Below are 23641 nucleotides of genomic sequence, written 5' to 3' on the forward strand. Positions count from 1 at the left end.
AGGAGAGAAGAATTGACGTAAGGACACTCCATATGGTAGTGTGTGTGCAGAACTTTTTTGGGAATTGGATTTTTGAGGAACTAAAAAAAGTATCTCCCTTAATAACCATAAAACTGTTATTGGGACAGCCCCACTAACTACTTATTGAGGATGGGATATTGGGGGGAACTGCTAGAGATGCAAGAGTCCACCACCCCGATCGGTAGCATCTCACCGAATTGATCGAGCAACAAAACCAGCAATAGAGCACGGATATTATAGCAGAAAGCGACAGCAGCATACAATTTGCCAATATTTGTTTCCCTTGATTCTGAGATTATTAGTAAAACACAGCAATGATTATTGATTTAACGCCCGCCCTTCCACATCTGTTTCGTCAGGGGGGGCATTTAGGGTCGCAGGTGAGGCAGTTTCGTTGGCAATCTGATTGTGTTGGCCAACACCTTTCGGGCTTCAAACAGCAGTAGCACTCGAGGAAACAATCACCCAGTTGTCTTCTGCAAAAGGCCACTATGAACTTTTTCTCATGTAATGTCGAGTTGGCTGCAGTAGCATTCGTACTTGTATTGGCAAGACTACTAGGAGAATCACTTCTTGTACCTCCGGCCTTGAGCAGCTGTCGGCGACCTGTTAATTGTAACATTTTGAGTTTTTCAGTATGACAATCCATGTAAAAAAATTCATTGTAAAGGTAGTGAGACAAGCTAGGTTTGCGAGGAGACTAGATGGTGGTGGGTACTTACACTGTGTTGGCAAAGAGAGGCATCCACAGAGCACAAGGAACAAGACGGTCACCTTGCATGATAGACTGCCACTGCCTATACTCCTCATATTGAATCGCAATGTACCAGCCTCTCACTCGATTAGTGTCTAGATGTGAGCAATGGCCTTGTGCCACAACATACGCAGAGGAGAGTAAAATCTTCTACGTGAGATCTTTTGAGATTTACTTGTTTATGGACATTATCAAACGAGATATATTTGTAGGATTTGGTTGATAATTGGAGATTACACACTAATAATAGTAGTATATGCTTTGCACAAAATGAGGCTTTCATATGTACCTTTTATAGCCCAATATAAGATGAGCTATTTAAGGTAGTGACTTTGTATTTGTATACAGGTGACACTTTGACCATTAATTTTTGTAAAAAAATATTATATTTCAAATAAATGTTTATATGTCATGAAAGCCAGTTTATGGACTAGCACCGCCAATTTTAGGCTGCCAACTGTCATAATTATTTATATAACAATGACCAAAACTTAAAATGTTTGACCAACAAAATTGCAGCAAGGACTTGAACTTTGGAATCGGGCATAACATTTACAATCTAGTCCCTTTGTTTTTAAATATATATGTAATACTAATGATAAGATAATGAGATCATTTCAAACTAATTAGATTTTGACCTTATCAAACACATAGTTTGTCCGGTTTCGGTCAGGTTGAAAAAACATATGGCACGGTCCTGACGTGAGGCCAAAAATTTAGGCACTGCCTCATGGATGCATCAGGCGAGGTTTCTTCAACTAAGGCTGACCATAGCCCGAAGTATTGGGTTAGGTTGTTTTTGGGGCAGGTCGAGTCGGGTTCGTCGTCTCAAGCAGCTCGAGCCTAATTAACTAGTCCTGAACGTCATAGTTTGAAAACAGGGGAATTAGAATACATGTTACTGACAATCCAAACATGACCAATGAGCTAGATAATTTAATCAATATATGGCGGGTATAAGACTTTTTTTTTGCATGGTTACTATATTTAAGACATTTACTCCTCCAAATTGTAGGTCGTTTTGGAGTCCTTAATGGCGACACCATAGTCAGCTTGGAGCTATGGTGGTGCCCGATCTGTTTGCGTGGTAGAGATCGACTCTGTGCGGTTTCTAGATGACAAGGATTACCAGATAGTACATGACCATCAACGATCCTTATATCAAAAGTTTCTAAGAAGACAACTGATGTAAGACGTTTGTTACAGGGACCGAAGCACGTAAAAGAAGTTCGAAACTTAGTCTTTCAAACTTTCTTTCTTAATTTTTTTTCTTTCTTTTCTTTTGTGTTCCTCAATTGGATGTTTGGAGTCTAAGTACTCGTGTAGCTTCTGGCCATGTGGCCGGATTTGTTTCTTTATGGTCGTAGACATTCACATGTGAATGTTCAAGACTGGATGTTTTTCCTTAATTAAAAAAAGATACATAGATTTTTCTATGTATCTAAATATAATATATATAAATCATGTATCTACAAAAGGTAAAACGACCTGCAATTTGAAACAGAGGTAGTATATAATTTCTCCATGTAAACAAATAAAAATATGTGGATGTGCCTTACATATCTACTAGTATGGATTCGGTATCATAGGAAACACCCTTTTTTACTTAAAAAATTGGTTAAAACATTCAAGCATGTACTGCAATAGAAAAAGGTCTAATCTGGTTAAATATGTGCTACTTCTTCTTTTGAGGAAACGTACTCTCTACCCTCTTTTTCAGGGCCTATTTGGCTCACTAGTGTTAAAGTTTAACATCCGTCACATCGGATGTTTGAATGCTAATTAGAAGTATTAAACATAGGCTAATTACAAAACTAATTGCACAGATGGAGTGTAATTCGCGAGATGAATCTATTAAGCTTAATTAGTCCATGATTTGATAATGTGGTGCTACAATAACCATTTGCTAATGATGGATTAATTAGGCTTAATAGATTCGTCTCGCGAATTAGCACAGGGTTCTGCAATTAGTTTTATAATTAGCTCATGTTTAGTTCTCCTAATTAGCATCCGAACATCCGATATGACACCGTTAAAGTTTAGCACCTCGTATCCAAACACTCCCTTAATATAAGAGGGAATGAGCTTTGCATTAAGGCACCGGTATAAGCTGCGCGTGCCTTATAAGTGACCATGCACTTGGACATATACACCGTACGATCACCCCGTTGGCAGCCATCATGTGCATGGCCGGTCCTTAAACTTATCTTGCTGTATCACTTAGATCCCCGTACTCTTAAAATGTATATATGGCTCCCTAAACTTAGGCTCAGAATGCAGATCTCACTCCTTAAATTTGGCTTCGAGTGTCATATAGGTCCCTAAACTCTTAAAATGTAGTGTCATCCTACTAATAAAACATGATAAAACCAAAAATTTATACTTTCAAGCAAGCCATTACTTTCATTGGCACATTTCTAGACTTGTTTTTTTGCCCCGTTAGCTTCTCCCAATATTTGATCAGGAATTTATCTTATAAAACCCTGATTTTAGTTTAGTAAGTGCAACAAGTTATTTAAATTTGAACAATCTTCCAAGAATAACAGAGTATGCGTATAATGCGCACCTAAAAGATCATCAACCTTTCTAGGTTTACCACATCAATATTCTCCACATACGTTGAGCTGAAATTCACTTTAATTATTTGACTATAATTAAATTATATCTGTGTAAAATTAAGTTTTTATCAATTTAATTGAGACGACAATGCTTCTAGAGAGTATATGGATCTAGATGACACTCGAAGCCAAATTTAGGGGGCTAGATCTGCATTCTGAGAGTATATATGGATCTAAATGACACCTGAGTCTAAGTTTAGGGAGTCATATATGCATTTTGAGAATACAGGGATCCAAGTGACAGAACGAGACAAGTTTAAGGATCGATCATGTACTTTACCCCTTACCAAATTGATCGAGCAACAAAACTAGCAACAAAGAACGGATCTTATAGAGCAGGAGGAGACGTTATAACAATAACGAAATTGCTTGATCCTGAGATCATTCATCTAACCTCTTAGTATACATTGCATCAATTATTGATGTAATGGCTGACTTTCCATAGCTGTTTGGGGTGGGCATTTAGGGTCGCAAACGAGGCAAGTTTTGCTTGCAGTCGGATTCCGATGCCGGACATTTTTCAGGCTTCAGACAGCAGAATTAAGCACAAACAATGGAGAAAACAATCACCCGATTCTCTTTTGCAAAATACTAGTTTTAACTTTCTCTAATCTAATGAGTAGTTTATTGCGGTATCATCACTACTTGTGTAGGTAAGATTATCCGAAGAACTCCTCCTTGTGCCTCCTCCGGCTTTGAGCGGCTGTGGACGACCTATTATTGTCATGTTTACCGATGTGATAATCCATTTAAAAATTTATCATAAATTTAAACACACAAACTACACCCTTTATATTGAACCTTAATTTACCTCTTACTGCTCGATTAGTGAGGAAATGTCCAAGAATCAGATAGGATGGGAGAAATAACCTTGTGTCACATATGAGGAGTAAAATATTGTATGCAAGATCTGTTGATTGACATTCTTATAAACATTGTCAAACGTGATAGATTTGTAAGATATATGGAGATAAGTGGAGATTACACATTAGTAGCAGAATATGCATGCATGATATGGTAGATAATGGCATGACATGAGGCTTTCGTATGTACTTACTCTGGTCCAACATAATTGGGTCATTTAACACATATAGTATTACCAAATATTTTTTGTAAAAATATGTATTTCAAATAAAAAAGAAACTTTGGACGAGAGGGGAGAGGAATTACAATCTAGAAGGCTGGAACATATGTTATGGACCTTCCGGACATGGTCAGCCAATCAGATACAGTAAAATCAATTTCGAGAAAGCACAATTAATACTGGAAGATACATTCATTCTCTAAGATATTTTTTTATCATAGTTATTATTTGCAAGACTTCTAATAATTTCTTCAGGTAAGCAAATAAAAAGATATTGATGCGTCTAACCGTAGGGATTTCTATTAAAGATAATCATTTTTTTACTTCAAAAAATGCTCAAAAGCTTTCAGACTGCAATATGCTAAAGTTCACTGCAATTAGAAAAACTAGGAATGTCATTTTCAAATGCTCACACTCAATGCATAAAAAGATAATTTACGATAAACAAGTTTAGATTGTTTGAATTGAATGCAGGTAACCCAAAACGTGACCTTCACTTATAGAGGGACGTGATCAAATAAGAAACAACATGACTTGTTTTTTATAGCGATACAAGGGCCTCCGCGAGGATATGTAGCTCATAGATGAACAAAAACACCTTTTGCCTCAATCTTTTGGAGGGGCGCATTCAAGACTTGATTATGAAACAGGTAGAGCTTTTGTTTCTTTTCTTGTTTTGTTTGTGGATCATTCGGATAAATGAAGCAACACAGGCACAAAATGCATTCAAAAGTTAACAGTATAATTTCGTAGTGTCTGAAAACTCAACAAAAAATTTATCTTGGTGTTTACCATTCCCCTTCAGGTCTTGTCCTCAGCTAAGTTTCTGACTGCCTAACAAGCTGCTCAAAAGCTCTTCGGAAGAGTCTTCAGGCGGTGGTAGTACGCGGACTATGCACTTGTTGGTCCTACACTTGTCTACTGATCGACGCCGGTTGTCTGTGCTTCAGGAAATAGAGGGTACTCGGTACTTAGCACTAAGGCATGCCGAGACAACGCATGTGGCCATGCTTGCAAGAACGGCCTCAACCGAGTGCCAAGTAGAACTACCACATATATATATTTCTCCAGAATATACCAAGAAATAGCTTGACCATCCAAATACAGTAGATCCTTGAGACGGAATTCACATCGGCAACCACTGAAACTGACGATAGCTAGCTAGTACAGAATTAAACCAGCTTCACCTGACGCTACGACTAAAATTCTGAAACGGAGATAGATGTCTCTCTTAAAACCACCAACTAGTAGACCTAGAACTAAACTATGGCAGCCTGACAGCATCTTGCTGAGCTCAGCTCAGTCCATGATATCTTCGTCCTCGTCCGGCAGGGGCATCGACGCTGCAGCTGTAATCTCTTCCTCAATCCTGCATGCCACGAAAACCATTCCAGATTCAGAAGGCGCTCAGCATTATATAAACTGTATATTCAGCAAGGGGAGTCACTATCAGCGTCGGATAAACATAATGATCGATTGCTCACTTACTTCTTCTGTGCAGCAAGGTCAATGGTCACGTCGGCAGGGACGAGCGCGATCTCCGCCTCGAACCTGAGGTCCATGTTCCTGCATTTACAGCCATCAGTCATGCATTGGATTGTTAATCGTTTGGTCTCGGTATAACATTGCGATCAAGAGGAAGCCAGGCATGTATAGAATGATGACAATACCCACCCTGCGAGCTTCCTTGCAAGGTAGAGGAAAGGCTTCTCGAAGTTGTAGTTGCTCTTGGCGGAGATCTCATAGTACTGAAGGTTCTTCTTCCTATGGTAGGTCACCATCTTGGCCTTCACCTGCCGGTTCTTCACGTCCACCTTGTTGCCACACAGGACAACCGGGATGTTCTCACAGACCCTAATATGAACCAATGGAGCAATTATTAAAAGATGCATTCAGACCAATTAAGGACACTGAAACAAGTGGCAGGTGAGCAATTCAAAGCATATTTTTTACCTGCTGATGTCCCTGTGCCAGGTGGGAACATTCTTGTAAGTGAGCCTTGAGGTGACATCGAACATGATGATGGCACACTGGCCATTGATACTGCACAATTGAAACATATAAGCAAAAACCTTTGATGATGGCATCTATCTGTACTGACACACGCCTGACAAATCCTTAGTAAATCATCTAGTCTTAGTTCTTGCAGACATCTCTACCAGCTCTAGTACAATGTCACTCTATGGTTACCACAATGGACTTGGACCTACTCCAGCTGTCAAGGCTGCTCTACACATTAATTTATATCATCAATTTTTACTTGTACTAGCTTGTTTAAACACCTTTTTTTCTGAGCTTATTAGAAAGAAAAATCAGGGATCAACCCACTGAATTTCAAATTACATCAGCCAGTATGGTTTGAATTCAAGAAAATCACTTAATGACAAGTCCCTCCAGGGATTTCTACCACTTCGTGCAGCATTGTCTACCAGCATTGGATCATTTGAAGCTATCCAAGCTGGTCTCCACGTTGACCTTTCTGAGTATGAGTGATGCTACTGAATGATTGATTTTTGTTGTTGATAAGACCAGACAATGTGAACCAAAAGATTCTAATGCAGTCATTTGGATAATTACTTATAAATACCGGTGCATTACTTGTTACTCCCTCCGTCCGAAATTACTATTCGTTTTAGCTTTTTTATGTACATGGCTTTTCTAGGTATCTAGACATAGCATATATCTAGGTGCATAGCAAAAGCAATGAATCTAGAAAAACTAAAACGAATAGTAATTTGGGACGGAGGAAGTACTAGCTACAAAAATCAGGATAGCAACATCTGAATCAAGAACTAAGGTTACAAGGATCTTACTAGTATCCATCGCGGAGGCCACCAAACTTCTCCTGGCCGGCCGTATCCCAGCAGTAGAATCTCAGCTTGCCATGGCTCGTGGTGAAGTCCAACGGCCGCACCTCCACACCAATGGTTGCTGCAAAATGTCAAGCACATCAAGAACGACCAACTCAATCAGACAACTGGCGCACATCTTTAACAGCAAAAGGAACAGGTTCTTCTATTCCCTTCATGAAGAACCCGAAATATCACTATGCAAACGAGAACAATGCGGAAAATTCTGCGGCTCACGTTCGTATCGCTTCTCGAACTCCCCACTGATGTGCCTCTTCACGAAGGTCGTCTTCCCTGCAAGAACAAACAAGCACAGATTAACAAAAGTTCAGACACAGGCAACATTGTGGTGTGATTGATACGCGGCCCGCAACAAGGTCAAGCGTCTCACCGGTGCCGCCGTCGCCGACGAGGACGAGCTTGAAGCTGGGGTAGTCCACGGGCTGGGTGTTCGGCAGCGCCTGCGTCCGTACACAAAGACAAACTAATTAATCAGCACGTACGAGAGAAAGATGTCGCGACGAACTCGACGATTCCGAAGAGCGAAACGGATCATCAGGTATCCAAGAACGACGTCGATCTCGCTTGCACACTAAATAAACCGAAACCCTCGAGGGAGACCGAGACGAACAAACAATCAGCAAAGGTTCAAGAGCGGAAACGCACCATCGGGGTCGTCGAATCCTTGGGCCTGGGGTTCGAGGCGCGAGGCAGCGAGGTCTCGGAGACGGCTGGTGGGCGAGGGGATCGGACCGGATCGCCGGCGACGGGGGGTGCTCGGGTTGGGAGGATGCGGCGGTGCGGCCGTGGCTGGGTGGCGACCGCCTTATATGAGCGTCGGCTGCTTGGGTTCGACGCGACCGCCTGCGCCCCGGTTGCCCGGTGCCGGTGGCCGCCGATGACTTTCTAGGCCGTCGGATGGGGTAGCGTGTTACCAACTCTGCCGTCCACGTGTCCCCGGGAAAGCTAGCTTCCTTCCGACGCGGTGCCGTCGCGTAGGATTCACGCAGGGGAAATCGGAGCCCGACTGACTTGAAATTCATGTGTACATTGATTCACGTGCTTAGTTCAATTTTTGCTTCTTTTCTATGTAATCCTTTGATCAAACACTTGTAACGTTGCATACTTGCATTCATATGGACCTTTTTCTAGGAAACATTCGTATGCGCATGTATAGTTTGTTTTTTTTTTGTTTTTTGCATGATGATGAAAATAGGTAGGGTCACCCTACCAATTTCCTCCAAAAAGAAAGAGCTTCTGAAGGGGAAAAGAGATCCAGGTCCGGCTCCAGCTTTTTTTCAGGCCTAGTCAGATAACGCAGGCTTCATTCCAGCCTCAGCGGCAATTTGGCAATTCATATGGTAATATTTGGCAAAAAAAAAAATGATTAAATGTATTCAAAAGGCATTCTTAGCACGACTCATTTTGACAATGGCACACTGGCGATTCCCAAACCCGCATGATATTTGGGCGAAGGATGGCAAAACAGGGGGGGGCGATTATGCGACACGATAAAGCACAACACGAGAAGCATCTGAAAAACTGATTTTTCATCCCCCACACCTCTTTGATGAACCAATGAACGAAATTTAACTTATAAAGCTGTTACACGAGTACACGTCATCGACAGGTTTGACAAACATTTTCAGAATCTCACAACAGTTAATCCGACAACGCACGGCCATTCGCTTCAGCCCTTCAGCTGTCTCAGCACGGAAGCATTGGCCCTGGCACGAGAGGTGACCACCTCACTTCCAGAGTTTCCGCAGTGACATGTTCTTCTCCGTATCCTTCTTCATCACCTTTGCCACTGCCATATCAAAATCCTCCTGGGTGACGTGCACTCTTCTCTCGCGAAGGGCAAACATTCCCGCTTCTGTGCAAATAGCCTGCAAAACCCAGAATCAACTTGGGAAATTCATGTATACACACTACAGTATCTGTAGATGTCAGACTTCCAGTACACAAATGACAGAGCAATACTGGGGACACGGAACTAAAGTTTTGCCTAATTGTACAGCTAAAATCGTGAGGGTGAATCAGGACAACTGCTAATTTTTGCACTCGCTATCCGGGCTGAGTCTTGCGTAGATGACATTTTAACTACATGGACTAAAATGGTGCTAATAACTGAACCTGGAACTGCTTAAAGTAGTTTTTGTGTTCACTGATCACTGTGCACTGTCCAATTCTGAATGTTTTTTTATTCTTACTTAAGACACATTTTCTAAAGTAGAATGTTGGCATATCAGTGGAACCAATACACACCTTCAACTCTGCTCCTGATGCTCCATTCATCTTCGCAGCGATCTTCTTCAGGTCAATGTCACGCATCAAGTTCATTCTTCTGGAGTGGATCTTCAAAATATCAAAGCGAGACTACAAGAGAAAATGATTAAAGGTAAGTCAAAATTAGCAGCAGATAATTAGGCAGTACTACGAACATAATTGATAAAAAACTAGTGTGCTTAGTACTGCACCACTTACAGTTTCATTCGGATTTGGAAATTCAATCTTCCTGTCAATGCGGCCAGGCCTCAGGAGGGCTTGATCCAATATGTCTATCCTGTTTGTTGCCATAAGAACCTTAATCTTGTGTGTTGCCTCAAAACCATCAAGTTGGTTTAGAAGCTCAAGCATGGTTCGCTGAACCTCACTGTCACCACGACCACCTCCTGACCCCATCCTAGCAGATCCTATGGAGTCTATTTCGTCCATAAATATAATGGATGGTGCATGTTCCCTGTCAAAATAAAATGAGGTACTAATACCTTAGACTACGTACAGTATGCACACATTTATCTCAAATCTTAGAATCCCATTGAAGTAACACTGACAGTGATGATTTGATTGCAACATAAACTGAGAGTGTTTACCTAGCCATCACAAAAAGTTCGCGAACCATCCGGGAGCCCTCTCCAATGTACTTCTGAACCAGCTCAGAACCTGAGACCCTAATGAAGGTGCAGTCCGTGTGATGAGCAACCGCACGTGCAAGTAATGTTTTTCCTGTACCTGGAGGGCCATAGAGAATGACACCCTGAAAGATGAAAAGGTAAATATTAGTATATCATCCACTTGATTGATGGCATAAAGGGGTAGTAAACAAATCCTAACCTTTGGTTGGGCAATTCCAAGACTCTCAAACAACTCAGGATGCTTAATTGGAAGCTCGATCACCTGAAGATTGAGTTTTTAAGCCAGAGTGCTAACAGTAGTATGAAACAACAAAATGTACTGTGCCATGAAACTCCTTACACACCTCTTTGATCTCTTTAATTTGCTGATCAAGACCACCAATCATATCGTATGTAGAATCAGGAACCTTCTCAACCTTCATAAGATTAACCAATGGATCGACTTTACTGGGCAGGATAACATGAAGCATATAGCTGCCGCTTCGAAGAGCAACTCTTGTGGAAGGCATGAGCTTTGCAATATCTATGCTTTTATCAACATCTACGATGTATTTGCCTTCTGGATGCACCTGAGAGATTGCGATAACCAATTAAATACAGTAGGATGAATGGAAAACTCAGTCTCGTTCAAAGCATACATGCCAATACAAATACATCTGCTTCAATACGTACTTTGAGCCACCCTATGAAAAAATAACAGGAAAAGAAAGGGAGAATCGAAACAGAAATAATTTTAATAAAATCTCTTGGCATTCTGCAACTATGTATCATCTTTAAAACTATGGATATTTTTCCACAGAAATCATTAGTATGCTGTGTCAAATGAGGAGTGCCTGGCTCTGAAATCTAAGATGAATTCTATAGATAAAACATCATTTCAGTTTTTATTCTATTCCCAATTTAGACTCATCACCAAGTACTACTAGATATTTGCATAGCATTAGAAATAGAAGTCCACATATATTAGTTCGCATGTAGTTTTTTAACAGCATACTTTTGGAAGTTGCAGAAAGGACATAATTGTTCCTCTCCACGAAAAGGTAATGCTCCATCAAGTACAGCACTTTAGAAAAGCAAAGCAAAGAAAGGAGATGTACCTTCACTAGAACCTTTGATTTGCTCATCACCTTCACAACCTCACCAACATGTGAAGCCGGTTCTTGAAGCAGACGCAACTCATCCCGGCAAAATTTGACTGCAATGCAAAATTTCGCAAGACAGAAAAGAGTGATCAACAATAGTAAGAACAAACATAGTTCATTCCAAAATACCCATTGCCAATTTATCTACACAATAGCATCTAGCATCAGCACCTCATCTAAAGCAGACTCCATGGATGCCCTACACAGAATGCATAATACATGCTAATGTCTAGATACAATGTAACATTGAAATTTAACCATGGAAGCCGCAGCGAATTGTTAAAGTTAGAAATTTTCAGCAGTTAATTAGACCAGGGTACTAGAAAATAGGCAACTTTCAATTCTGAAAAGAGATGCTAGCATCTTCAGGACTACACGCACAACAAAACTCATCAATCCCCAGCATGAAACACAAAGAACAAAACAGGACCAGAAAATTCCCTGCGGCAAGCGAGACCTGAATCTAAAACCTAACCGATGAGGCCTTGGATTAAATATGAAAAATTCCGAACACAATTCTATGTTTTTCCTAAAAAAGAACGAAAGCATAACTCAGCGGATCGTCTTTTGGGTACACTCCACACGCCCGAATTAAACCAAACAAGGAGTCCGGCCTACTGCGAGACCAGGGTTTAGGGTTTGGGGGAACCGGCGGCGCTTTGATACCTCGGGAGTTGATGACGTTGCGCTGGGCCTCCTGGCGGCGGAGGTCTTTGATCTTCTGCAGGAGCCCGAGGTCCACGTCGTGGATCTGCTGCTTGTAGTACCGCTCCAGCCCCTTCCCCACGCCACTCCCCTTCGCCGCCGCCGCCTTGTCTCCGTCCGCCGGCAGCGCCGACGGCTGCGAGACGTCCATCGCCACCGTCGCCATCGCGCGATTCGCTTCGCCGCTTCCCTCCCCGCGGCTGGATTTTGTTTGTTCGCGTTCGGTTTCGACGAGGAGCTCTGCTGCTTTCGTGGGCTGGTGGGCTTCGATTCTGCTCTGGAGCCTGGGCCCGTGCGGGAATATATATAGGACTGAAGAAGGAGCCGCCTCGGATGCCCACACGATCTTCTTGTGGCTGAAGTTGAAGTCTCGGGCCCACCGGATTCGATTCAAATAGAATTTGAATACGGATCGGATTAATCTCGAAGCTGCCTTGCCTCTTGGTCTCTTGGAGGAGCTCGAGATTCAAGCTGTCAGGGCCTAGGTTGTTCTGAATGCCACCATAGGTCTCAACCGCAACAAGTTTTTTTCTATTTCGTTTTCATAGGCTAGATTACATTTAACTCTTGCATAACTTAGTATTTAGTGCTACAATTCATTGATTATCTCCAGCAATTCTTCAATAAAATTTCTTAATAACTAGTTAACGAGGATATCTCAATATCTCTTTTATTATTACTGGGAGAGTTACTTTTGCAGTCTCCCAATAATCTCATCCCAATCCAACTACCGTTTTAGGAGAGTCACAACTTCTCCTTTATTTAGGGAGAGTTAGGGTGAATTATTGGATTGTCCCAATAATTATTGGCAAAAGGGAAAGTAGAGTCTGCTGCAGCACTATTGTTTCAACGACTCTCCTAATATGGTAGTTTAATTGGGGACTGGGGTTCCGCTGGAGATGCTCTTAGTGTATATTTTCATTATTAGACCCCTATGGTTGGGTGAAACCCACTTTCTTAATATATATCTATATACCTATTATTAAAGCAAGCAACGTCTCTGCCAGCTTTTTTTCGTCCGTCGTGGTCATTTTGCAAAAAAGTCCCTTGACTTTTTAGTAATCAATCCGCAGTCCAAATGCTGAAAAGAGGGGAGCTCGGGTGGAAAAGAAGGGAAGGGAGGGGGTTAAAGGGAAAAAGACTTCTCCTTTCTTCACAACAGAGAGGCGGAGGGAGATTGGGCGCGGGCGGTCGGCAGCGTCGGTGGTGCGGCGGCCGGCGGCCTGGGCTCAGCCACGGCCGTGGAGAGGGGGAGGAGAGAGAGTGTGAAGGGCGGTCCGACCGCGGGTGCGGACTGCGAAGACGAGGTCAAGCGAGCTCCGGCGGCACGCGATGGACGGGGCGGCCGTGCTGCGCCGCTACCCCAGAAGCCATTTTCTCCGACCGAGCTCCCTTGCAGGGTCGCCGTACATGTAGGGCTGCGGGCGGCCGGAGCCATGATGGCCATCTACAGCATGAGCCGGAACGTGTCGCGGATGTTGTTGGCGCTGAACTCCTTGAAGCTCTTGGCGTAGTCGCCGCCCTGCAAGAGGAACACCCGGCCCAAGGCCGCCTCCCTGAGCCGCTCCTCCAGCTTCCGCGTCTCTCCCGCGGACACCAGCGGCAGGAACGGCTCCAGCGCGCACTCCGTGGCCTCCAGCGTGACGGAGTGGCAGCCGGAGCGTCGCGCGCTCGGAGGCGGCGGGGATTGCAAGCCGCCCACCAGGTATAATCCCACCTCGCCAATTTACACCCAAAATCGTGGGCTTAAAACCCGGGATGCGGTTACAGGTAATATCTCCAATTAATTATGGGCTTAAAATCCGGGATGCGGATACAGGTAATGTCTCCAATTAATTGACACCCGATGCGGGAGCGAGGAGGCCGAGGAGCAGGATGAGCGCGGGCGGCGGAAGTGGCAGCGTAGGATGGGGGAGCGGACGCATCGGGAGCGGGCGGAGGCCGTGGTGGCATGGAGTGGCGGCCAGAGAGGGGCGACGGCGGGAGGCATGGCAGCTGGCCGGAGCCGGCGGCGGTGATGCCGACTCGGCAGGGGGAGAGAGGCTGGGGTTAGATATGGCAAGTTGGTGTTCGCCGTCCAACGCCGACCAGCGCTAGCGCTCGAGGCGTGAAGCAGCGGACTCCCACGCGGCAGCGCTTGGCCCCTCAAGGCCATTCGAAGCCACCACGGACAGGGATACAACAGCTCCTACAGCAGCCCAGGTAGCCGGCTAAGTGAATCTTGATGCTATTGTTGATTTGGTTGAACGGCCTTGACTGTTATGTGATGTAACATGCACTGCAAATTTCAAGCGTGTATCAAGCAGCTGATAGCATCATTTCTTAGTGCTGTGTGCCTAACCAATTCAGTGAGATTGACAGGCTCTAGAGAATGATTAACAGAGCTAGGCTGTAGATGCTCTTGGTTGTACCTCTACCGAGTATGCTGTACCGGCATTAATTAGTAGCATAAGCGTTTTGGTTGTTGCAGGATTGACAGTAAGCAAACGAACCTGGGGAGATTGATGGAAGCAAATGGACCGAAGCTGTTAAAATCATCATGGCACTTTTACAGGTTTTCAGTAGAAAATCAAGAGGTCAGTTGCTCTAAATTAATAAGATAAAATGCTCCATGTATGAGTCAACAGACAAAAAACGACACTTCAGAAGTTCTCCCTTCTTTATTTTGGATCCAACAGTATGATCCTAGCCTCCTGGTGATTCCCTTTTCAGGTCTACTGGTCAATGGTGCTAAAGCAGCTCGCACTCAATTTGTATAATCTTGATAAGCTGGATTGGTTCCTAACCGAACGGACCCTAAGCCAGCCTAGCTAGAAACGCCTAGTTCACGCCAATCACGCGCAGAGAGGCACTTGCTGCAATGGCTTTCCCGCGTGTAATCCGCTACCTCCGGCGTCCCGCCGGCCGTCAGGCCGGGTTGGACGGCCGCATCCCCGCGAGGCCGCGATTGGTCGCCACCAGCAGCCGCTGCTCATCGACTCCGGGCGCGTCCTGATGCTACTCGGCGCCGTCGTTCTCGTGCATCTCAGCTGCTCGGCGAGGCGGTCGCCATGCTGACGCTCGCCGCCCGCGGCGATTTCCCGGACTCGTGGCCGCCGTCGCGGCCGTCGCACTGGCGCTCCGCGTCTACTGCTTGTTTGGTGGCGTCTAATCTAACGTCTAAGCCTCCATGAATAGCGGTGTAGTGCCATTTTCTCCTGCCTTACGTGTTGAATGTTGTTGTCGCTGCTAAGAAGGCTATCTAGTACTCCATCCGTGGTTCATCAGCGGTTCCCCAGCTAGTGAGCTACATCCCGACTACCTCGTTTCTCATTGTGTGGCCGTCCTGTAAATTGTACCCTCCGTTCCAAAATGTAATAAGTTTTATGCTAACTCAAGCGTTTTTTTTTACTTTGAGGAAATTTATAGAAAAATACATTATATAAGCTTGAACAAAATTTGATAAATTTGGCTTAAGACAAAATAAAACATCATACATTTTGTAAACGAAGGAAGGAGTAATAGCTACGTACTGAATGCAAGTCTGTTCTCCATTCTTCTCTGAGTAGTGCTACTTTTGAATAATGAACTTCAATATGAGATGCATTATTGTGATATTGTTGTCATTTTGTCACAGCTTTGCCTTTAGAATGAATCATACTAGCGAAGATTAGTTCGCGAAAAGTGGATCACAAACTAGTAACAAGAGTCAAGAGCCTGACAAAGCTAGATCATACGGCTGATCACTAACTATAAAGTCTTGAGGACACGCGCGCAGGCCGCCCAAATCATCCCAATCTGCAGTGCTCTCTCGTTCTCCACTTTCCCTAGGACTCCATCCCGCTCAGCTTTTCGATCGATGATGGCGGCGGCGTTCGCAGCACACAAGCGTCCGGCGGCGGATGAAGCTTGAAGGCCGGCAAGAAGCGGGCGCGCTACCAGTCCGACGACGAGACGCTCGAGGAGATCGGGGAGGGCACGTCCGGCGTGGTGGCCGAGGAGCGGGATCGCCGCACGGGGGGAGACGGTCGCCGTCAAGCGGATCCGCGGCGGCGAGGGTGACGGCGGCGGCGGCGCCACTCCGAGCCTTCCCGCGGCCGCGGGCGAGGCTGCCGCGTGCCCGCCGCGGGCACCCCGCCGTCGTGCAGATCAAAAACGTCGCCACGTTCCAGACGACCGGCCATCTGGCGGACATCGTCACGGAGCTCGCCTTCGGTCCCAGCCTCTGCAGCCGGCTCACGCGGCCCTTCTCCGAGGACGAGACGCGCGGTTCCATGAGGTAGCTCCTGCGGGCGGCGGATGAGCTGCACGCCACCGGGACAGTCCACGGCGACACAAACCCCGGCAGCATCCTCGTCGGCCCCGACGGCAACGGCGCGCTCAAGATCCGCGGCTTCGGGTGCGCGTGGACGGTGAGGAGCGTCGGGAAGACGATGCGCCCGGAGGATCCCGTGGGCACATTACGGGACCGCTCGCCGGAGCAGCTGATACGCAGCAGCGGGTGCTACGGGCCCGAGGTGGACATCTGGGCCCTGGGGTGCGTGATGGCCGAGCTCCTCACCGGCGGCGAGCCCCTGTTCACGGCGACCACGGAGGAGGACATGATCACGATGGGGGTGGAGGCGTTCCACGGGATGGTGGAGCTGTCGGTTGCCGGGCGCGAGGTCCTTGCTGGACTTCTGGCCTTCCACTCCGAGGAGAGGCTCACCGCGGCGGACGCGCTCAAGCACCGGCGGAGGAGGATGCGGAGGCGATGTCCCCTGCGGCTGCCGAAGCGGAGCTCCCTGGCTTTGTGCCGTCGTTCTCTGAAGCGTAGGAGAGTCCAGTAGCTTGCTGTGGTGTATGATGCGTTGCAATGTTCTTGGCTCCTAGCTCTGTAATCTCAACAAGTTGGCAGAGAGGGATACATTGTTGTTGCTGTTGGTTCCATATCTCATTTGCCGCAGATTGCCAGCACCGGCGGCTAGAGCCTCCCCATGTTGATCCCCGAATGGTGAATCCCCCATCCACCGGCATTTGTGTTCTCCCGGAAAGCACCGTTAATGTTTATCTTCAGGTACAGTTTCTTGCGAAACATAAAAAGGTGAATTGACTCTCTCTAAAGAAAGAAAGAAAAGCCGAATTAACACATGATCAAATCATCATCCAAGGCATGGCAATAACCTCACCTCACCTCCATGCAGTCGTGCAGAAGTACTATATATTCTATATATCTGCTCTGTTCCATCAAGATAGAAGTGTGTTCTGCTTCTGCACTTCTGCTGAAGCAACTGATCAACCCCAGCAACACGTACGCTCTACACGCTGTGATGGCGTGATGCCCCCGCCGGAAATGCGCTTGTGGCGGATGGGCCGCCGCCACCACGGCGTACACGGTGGCTTGCCACGGCTGCCCCTCGACTCCGGCTCCGCCTTTTCATGCTGATCCGCGCGCTCGCCTTCATGTCTCACTGTCTCAGGACTCAGGTGGCGGGCTGTAGCGCCGCCGACATGTTCGTCGCCTTCTCCCTCTGGCTGCTTGGCGCGGCGCTCGCTATGCCTTCTCCATCGTCGCGCGGCAGTTCCCCTGACTCGCCGGCGCCGGCGCCGCTCTCGCAAGGGCGGTCCGCGACTACTTCCTTGGCGGCCTCTGAGGCTCTCCGTGATCGTCCAACGTGTCCAGCGCGGGCAAGAGTTCCGTCTGGTGCAGTTTGTTCGTCGCTTGTTTTCCAGCTGCATCGACATCCATGATCCATCGTGCCTGCCACAAAGTTACCTCGCTGCAACACTTTTCGACTGCCTCGGTTGAACTATTTTCGGCCGTGTCCTCTGCTGCTCTGCGCCATAGCCATCACACGCAGCAGCAAAGCAGGCAGCAACGCCGAGCATGTGCTCCTCGCCTTCGTCCTCTGGCTGCTGCTGCCTGATGGGGTCCCGATGCGCTCGGTCGTCGGCTCGTCGCCCGGCTGTTCCCACGGGCTCGCGGCAAGGAGACGGAGCACCGGTGGGCCCAGTTCATCATTGCGTCATATCCCAAATACCACATGTTACCGTCCTGCAGTTTCTTTCGAATGTCACTTCCCTATTGTCCTGCTGAACGCAGTGGATCCCCCCGCGTGAGGCGTCCACGCCGTCGACAAACCAGTGATTCCGAAGCCCACGTAGCTGCACGAAGAACAATCCCACCCAGCGGAGAGAAAAGTAAGTAAGGTGCGGCATACTTTTGGACGGGACGACCACCCACAGCACACGTCGGCGCACTGGCGCAGATCGCCCACTTTTTTATTCATTGCATTTCCGGGAACGCGACGTTCCACCTGTTCACGGTCCATCCTTTGTGCCCACATCTTTGTAACCATGAGTAAGCTGTTGTGACACAACAACGTTAAGAGACTATCGTGGACACTAGCCAAGTGATGGTGTTTGGGCAATACGCACGCAGGGATGCAATGCAAGTGCGTTTGTACATAGAGGGTTCGCTAACAAACTAACGGACTATATACATCTCTAAATACAGGTCTTCGCAACTGGCCTGTCCGTGGTTTTTATGGGACGCAAAACTGCTACTCATCATGTAGAGCTTAAGACAGCAGGGGTCAAATACCTACCGACGAGACTTTATGCTTCAATTTCCACATCAAGATAGTATACACTCTGGGTATTTCACAGCCACAATGGATCTCTGTCCCTTGTGTAAAAACGACGACTTTGAACCAGATCAGATTGTTGGCACGTTGGTGGGCGCGAGTGGGACAAACAGTTGCTCGAAAGGGGACCAAAACGACGAACGTCCGACCGCTATAAAAGCCCTGCGCGAGTGCGCACTCTTCAACACTCATCGTCACGTCCAAAAAGGAGTCCTACTTCACGCAGATACAGCGGAAGACGACGATGGCAGCACCGCTCGCCCGGTACCTCCGACGTCTCGCGGCGATGGCTGCCATGGACGGCCGCGCCCGCGCGATCGGCGGCCACCAGCAGCTGCTCGTCGACTCCGCCCGTGTCCTTCTGCTGCTCGGCTCCATCACGCTCACGCACCAGCTGACCCGGAGCGCGCCCTCGTCCGGCAACGTGGAGCTGCACCTGGTCCTCGGACTCGTCATCTGGCTGCTCGGCGCGGCGCTCGTGACACTGTCGCTCGTTGCCCGGCGGTTCCCAAGGCATGCGGCTGCTGGTGTTTGTATTGCGAGGGCGCTCCGCAACTACTTGCTTGGCGGTCTCTGAGCCCAGTTCACAGGATCCAAACGAAACGAGGCAGAGCACCGGTGGGTCTTGTACTCTCGTTCATCGCTGTATCGTCCTACCACCACTTTCGTTCAACTATTACCTTTGAAAATTCTCCAACTAGGCGGCCGTTTAATTACGTGTATACAATAAGTTGCTTCGTCAATTATGATGATTAAGCTCCGCATCCAAATATTGGATAAAATTAACTCTATTATTATTATGTCGAGGGCGCAGTGGGCCGTGAGGCCATCCGCCGGGGGGGGAGAGAGAGAATCGACGAAAGAAAATAGGAAAAAGGTCCTCTTAGACTCTTAGCAACTCCTCATCCAACAAGTAGTGATCATCGCTCTCTCCATAACAACAGAAGGCCCATAGAATGGTAGTGCATTTCGGCCCAGACCAAGTCCCACCAAAATCTGACAAGGCGACAGCTTCCCACTCGCGCAGTTTGGCAGCCAAATTTCGACGAAAATTTCACGAAATTCCTTCGTTTTCACTGGTAAACGAAATAAGTCAATTTTGATAAAAAAATTGTCATAAATTTTGAATTTTTGTACCTTTATATGCCTTCTATAAGCTTCAACATCGTTACATAGCGCAGTGGTGGAGCAGCTGTTGCTCACACCTTGGCCGGGACTCAAAAAGGAAGTAGAAGCATTGTGGGATCGAACCGTGCTCCTCTAAATGGCTTCAAACCTACAGAACCACCGGTGGAAATGCATGTGCCACACCCACATGATATAAAAAAGAATTACATATAAGATGTTTATATAATTATAAGACATCATATTTATTGATATGTCAACATTCCATCGTAATCATAATTAACTATGATACTTATTTGCATCCTTTCACTTCACTTAAACCATTACAAGACTCATCACGATACAGACCTGGTTCCAACCATTTATTGAATGTTTACTATATTATTAAAAATTATAACATATAACAATTCAAAATGAAACTCTACCTCTAGTGGAATCATTAAACAAGAATTTATATTTATAAAAAATCAAGTAAACAATAATTTTATATCTTTAGCAAAGATATACATACGGTGAGAACATATTTTCAAAAAACTTGAAGAAACTACAATATTAAAAAACTTAATCCATACCAAGTATCTTTTTTAAACTTAACTTATGATTTATACAGATCCTCGCACGTGATTTCTAAAATTCTAGTAAGAACATCCTAAATTTCGGCAGCACTACCTACTATTCTAGTATTTTTCTCATAACACTTTGAACGGAATTTCTAAGCACATGCAAATCATAATGCTCTATTTGGCAGAGCTCCCAGAGCTGATTCTCTATTGAATCCATCAGGAGCTCTGCCAAATAGTTTTTCAGAGGGAAGTGAATCAGAATCAGATGGAGCTCTACCAAACAAGCTCTAAAATATTTCCATTTAAATTAGAGGCATGTACCAGAATAGCATAAGAATAAAACAATACAAATTTCAATATCCATGTACACACAAGATTCAAATAGCAGAGAAGTTTAAATGCACACATACATATATCCAAACTTTGACACAATTACTCTTTCCATATCATTCGCAAAGCCAAGTCAGCGCAAGAGGTTCCACACCTCTAAATCCTAACCACCATATACTAAAATAGACTGCAGATATGGAGATGCCGATGATCCATAGAATGTTGAATCCTTAACTCGAATAAAGCTAAAAAAATCTGCACTTTCTGATATCCACTCCCTAGTGCTTTGTCCGCCACCTTTTCCATCAATATCACAAATGTTCCTTGAAAATGTAGATGACAAATTATATCACAAAGTAATTAGGAAACAAAATATTACTTGGTCGAAAACTTTTATGTTCCTCTCTCAAGCACCTCTCTTCGTCTACCCCCAGAATGAAAAGGTGAATACACCTCTTCTTATTTATAAATATTATTTATAAAAGGAGTTTTATAAAGCATGTGAACCTTTTCCACTTAAGGAAAAGTTGATCATTTTACGAATGCTATTTTAAAAGAAGAGTAAATTCCACAAAATCCAGGGTAAAGATGATGCATCACGTTGAAGTTCTAGTGTACTTTCTCATCATGCTTCATGCAGAAACCTACAATATGAAACCACCATCTAGATTTAAAAAGGCATAACAAGTGGACAAAGTTTATAATTTAACTCAAATAAAACAAATTCTAACTGCATAGTTGAACAACCAATAGAATTATTGATATAGAACTATTGATTGTGAAAATGATAAAAAATAACTATTGCAACCTTCTTATCTCCTGTGTGTTCAAGCCAAAAAAAATAATACAAGAAGAAACTGCATCTAGAGAGCTACCTTAGGCCTTTGGATGACTAAACTAAATTGGACACTGGAAACGGAATCATACTTCAGTTTTAACATTGTGATATGATCAAATCAACATCCTAATTCCTGCAAGCAACAAGCATCCCGATGGGACTTAACACTAAGGGGTGTTATAGGGCAGGTGGCTTGGTGCGAGCCTCTAACTCCAACATGAAGCTTGGCTTTCTTTTCTGTTCTTTTTTGAACGATTGGAGCTTGGCTTTCTCCTAGAACACGTACAGGTCATACTGCTGCGTAATGTCAAGTTTGCACTGCCACAAGCTTCTTCTCATGTTCAAAAAAACAAGACTGGAACATGCAAAAATAGCTTACATAGAAAACACTCCTTTAATGATTACAGCACTGACAACCACCTAATAAGTAAATAAAAAATAATAATGTTTTAGCCATTCTTATTGTTGTTGAATTGGGTAGAGCCTGGCATCAAGAAAAAGAAACAAAAGAGGATCCAAGGAAGCTTATGAACTAAAATGTTAACCTACAACCTCTTGAAAAGGAACTTGGCGTTGAGATGGAATAAAACCTGACAGGTCCCTATATGTCAGAGTATCTTCCTTGCTTTTGGAATGTCATACTTCATACTATGAATTAAGGAGTAAAGCATGCAACAAAACTGAACATGTCTCATAAAAGTATGAGCCTGCAGAAATGAAAGGAATTGTTATATTAACAACACAAAGGATAAGCAAAGTACATTATGCGATTGCAATTGATGTATAAGGAACTATCTCAAACTGGTAACAAAGTGCATTAAATTTCCATGTTGCCAACAAAAACAAACCGTTGTTAATCCAGCACAACTGCATTTAGTAATAACTCTAATTGTCATACTATATTTTTATTTTTGTTAATCAGATATATACCTCTTATCTTAAAGGAAAACAAACTATGATTACTGAGTGTGATGCAGTGACAAACATAGCCCAATTCTTGGAACCAACAAATTGGAGGAAATACCTCCACAAAATGCATGAAGATTTAGATGTCATTGAAATATGTAGAAAAATGTGTATTAATATAATTTTCATACATACATGCGGGAATACAAAGGAATCATTACCAATTAGCCAACTGAAAAATTGGAAATTATTAATCATATTAGTATCTAACCATGCCCTCTCAGGAATATCTTACAACAATGATCAGATGAGAAAGAAACAAGTTTATGGAATTTATTTGAGATGTTTCATATCCATTTTCATGACAAGATGAAAATTAGAGAGCAATTCGGGGTATTCAGGCAGAAGCTCTTTATTGTTGGACTTCTGTGAGTGAATATTGATTTAGAGAGCCATTGGAGGTATTACAACATACCCCAATCCTAAATCAAAGTAATTGTGAACAATTCTTGGATTGTTGTGAAACTGAACTACTCTTAAAGAAGAATATACAACCATGCTAAATACACAAAAGGTGAGCAAATAGCATTGTTTGTTGTGGAAGAAATAGGAAGGTCAATGTTGAAGTTCAAAGATTCGATAAAAAAAATGCTCCATCTTTAATTGTAGTTATAGTCTCTACAAAAATCTTCAAAGCTAAGAGAAAAAATTGTAGTAATTAGTAGTTAAGAATGTTCAGAAAACATTGCCTGCCATCCATAATCACAGCATAGACCATTGTTGCATATGAAAATTTGTTGTAGAAAGAAAATGTACATGTGCTGAACTAATTACTTATATGGATTTGCCCTTCAATATTTTGAAAATAGGTTGGATAAATTGATCAAAAGCTCCATTAATTCTACAACAAGTAGACACGTTTTCAACACTATCTTCCAATAAATCCACAAATAATAAGAGCTCCACTAATTGTGTATTTGTGTGTGACAAAGAGCATAAGCCTACAAATGTAAAGAATCAGAGAGCCATTTGAGATATTCTGTGAGGAACTCTCCATTGTCCAACAAGTTTTGGAAAACTGAATATTTATTCAGAAAGACATTGGAGATGGCATGACTGTGGCAGGGCACAACATTCAGTAAATAGAATGCGCACAATGGGATAATGGAAACAAAATTCTGTA

General features: G+C 44.5%; 3 protein-coding genes across 3 annotated transcripts; 1 reads left to right on the forward strand and 2 right to left on the reverse strand.

Annotated features, from left to right (window-relative positions):
• Positions 1 to 5511: 5511 nt before the first annotated feature.
• LOC117851723 (GTP-binding nuclear protein Ran-3) lies at positions 5512 to 8221 on the reverse strand. Its single transcript, XM_034733600.2, has 8 exons — positions 7993 to 8221; positions 7718 to 7787; positions 7564 to 7620; positions 7291 to 7408; positions 6431 to 6520; positions 6152 to 6331; positions 5966 to 6043; positions 5512 to 5846 (listed from the first exon to the last, which is right to left on the reverse strand). The coding sequence occupies exons 1-8, from the start codon at positions 7993 to 7995 to the stop codon at positions 5777 to 5779; spliced, it is 666 nt and encodes a 221-aa protein (XP_034589491.1). The 5' UTR covers positions 7996 to 8221; the 3' UTR covers positions 5512 to 5776.
• A 640-nt stretch (positions 8222 to 8861) lies between these two features.
• Positions 8862 to 12363, reverse strand: LOC117851749 (26S proteasome regulatory subunit 8 homolog A). The gene is made up of 8 exons (XM_034733639.2): positions 12053 to 12363; positions 11342 to 11439; positions 10589 to 10813; positions 10444 to 10506; positions 10203 to 10366; positions 9814 to 10069; positions 9595 to 9705; positions 8862 to 9215 (listed from the first exon to the last, which is right to left on the reverse strand). Exons 1-8 carry the CDS (start codon positions 12255 to 12257, stop codon positions 9075 to 9077), a joined length of 1263 nt encoding a protein of 420 aa, XP_034589530.1. The 5' UTR covers positions 12258 to 12363; the 3' UTR covers positions 8862 to 9074.
• A 4140-nt stretch (positions 12364 to 16503) lies between these two features.
• On the forward strand, positions 16504 to 16899 carry LOC117853666 (putative cyclin-dependent kinase F-2). The gene has a single exon (XM_034735966.1). The coding sequence runs from the start codon at positions 16504 to 16506 to the stop codon at positions 16897 to 16899; it is 396 nt and encodes a 131-aa protein (XP_034591857.1).
• The last annotated feature ends 6742 nt before the right edge of the window (positions 16900 to 23641 follow it).

This window comes from Setaria viridis, chromosome 4 (genome assembly GCF_005286985.2).
Source record: "Setaria viridis chromosome 4, Setaria_viridis_v4.0, whole genome shotgun sequence".
NCBI lineage: Eukaryota > Viridiplantae > Streptophyta > Magnoliopsida > Poales > Poaceae > Setaria > Setaria viridis.

Coding starts and splice junctions, on each gene's coding strand:
- LOC117851723 (XM_034733600.2), bottom strand. Junction 7,409..7,563: donor GTTCGAGAAGCGATACGAAC/GTGAGCCGCAGA, acceptor GACATTTTGCAG/CAACCATTGGTGTGGAGGTG. Junction 6,521..7,290: donor GGCCTCCGCGATGGATACTA/GTAAGATCCTTG, acceptor TCAATTGTGCAG/TATCAATGGCCAGTGTGCCA.
- LOC117851749 (XM_034733639.2), bottom strand. CDS start 12,257: ATGGCGACGGTGGCGATGGACGTCTCGCAGCCGTCGGCGCTGCCGGCG. Junction 10,814..11,341: donor AATCAAAGGTTCTAGTGAAG/GTACATCTCCTT, acceptor GCAATCTCTCAG/GTGCATCCAGAAGGCAAATA. Junction 10,070..10,202: donor GAACTTTTTGTGATGGCTAG/GTAAACACTCTC, acceptor TTATTTTGACAG/GGAACATGCACCATCCATTA.
- LOC117853666 (XM_034735966.1), top strand. CDS start 16,504: ATGCGCCCGGAGGATCCCGTGGGCACATTACGGGACCGCTCGCCGGAG.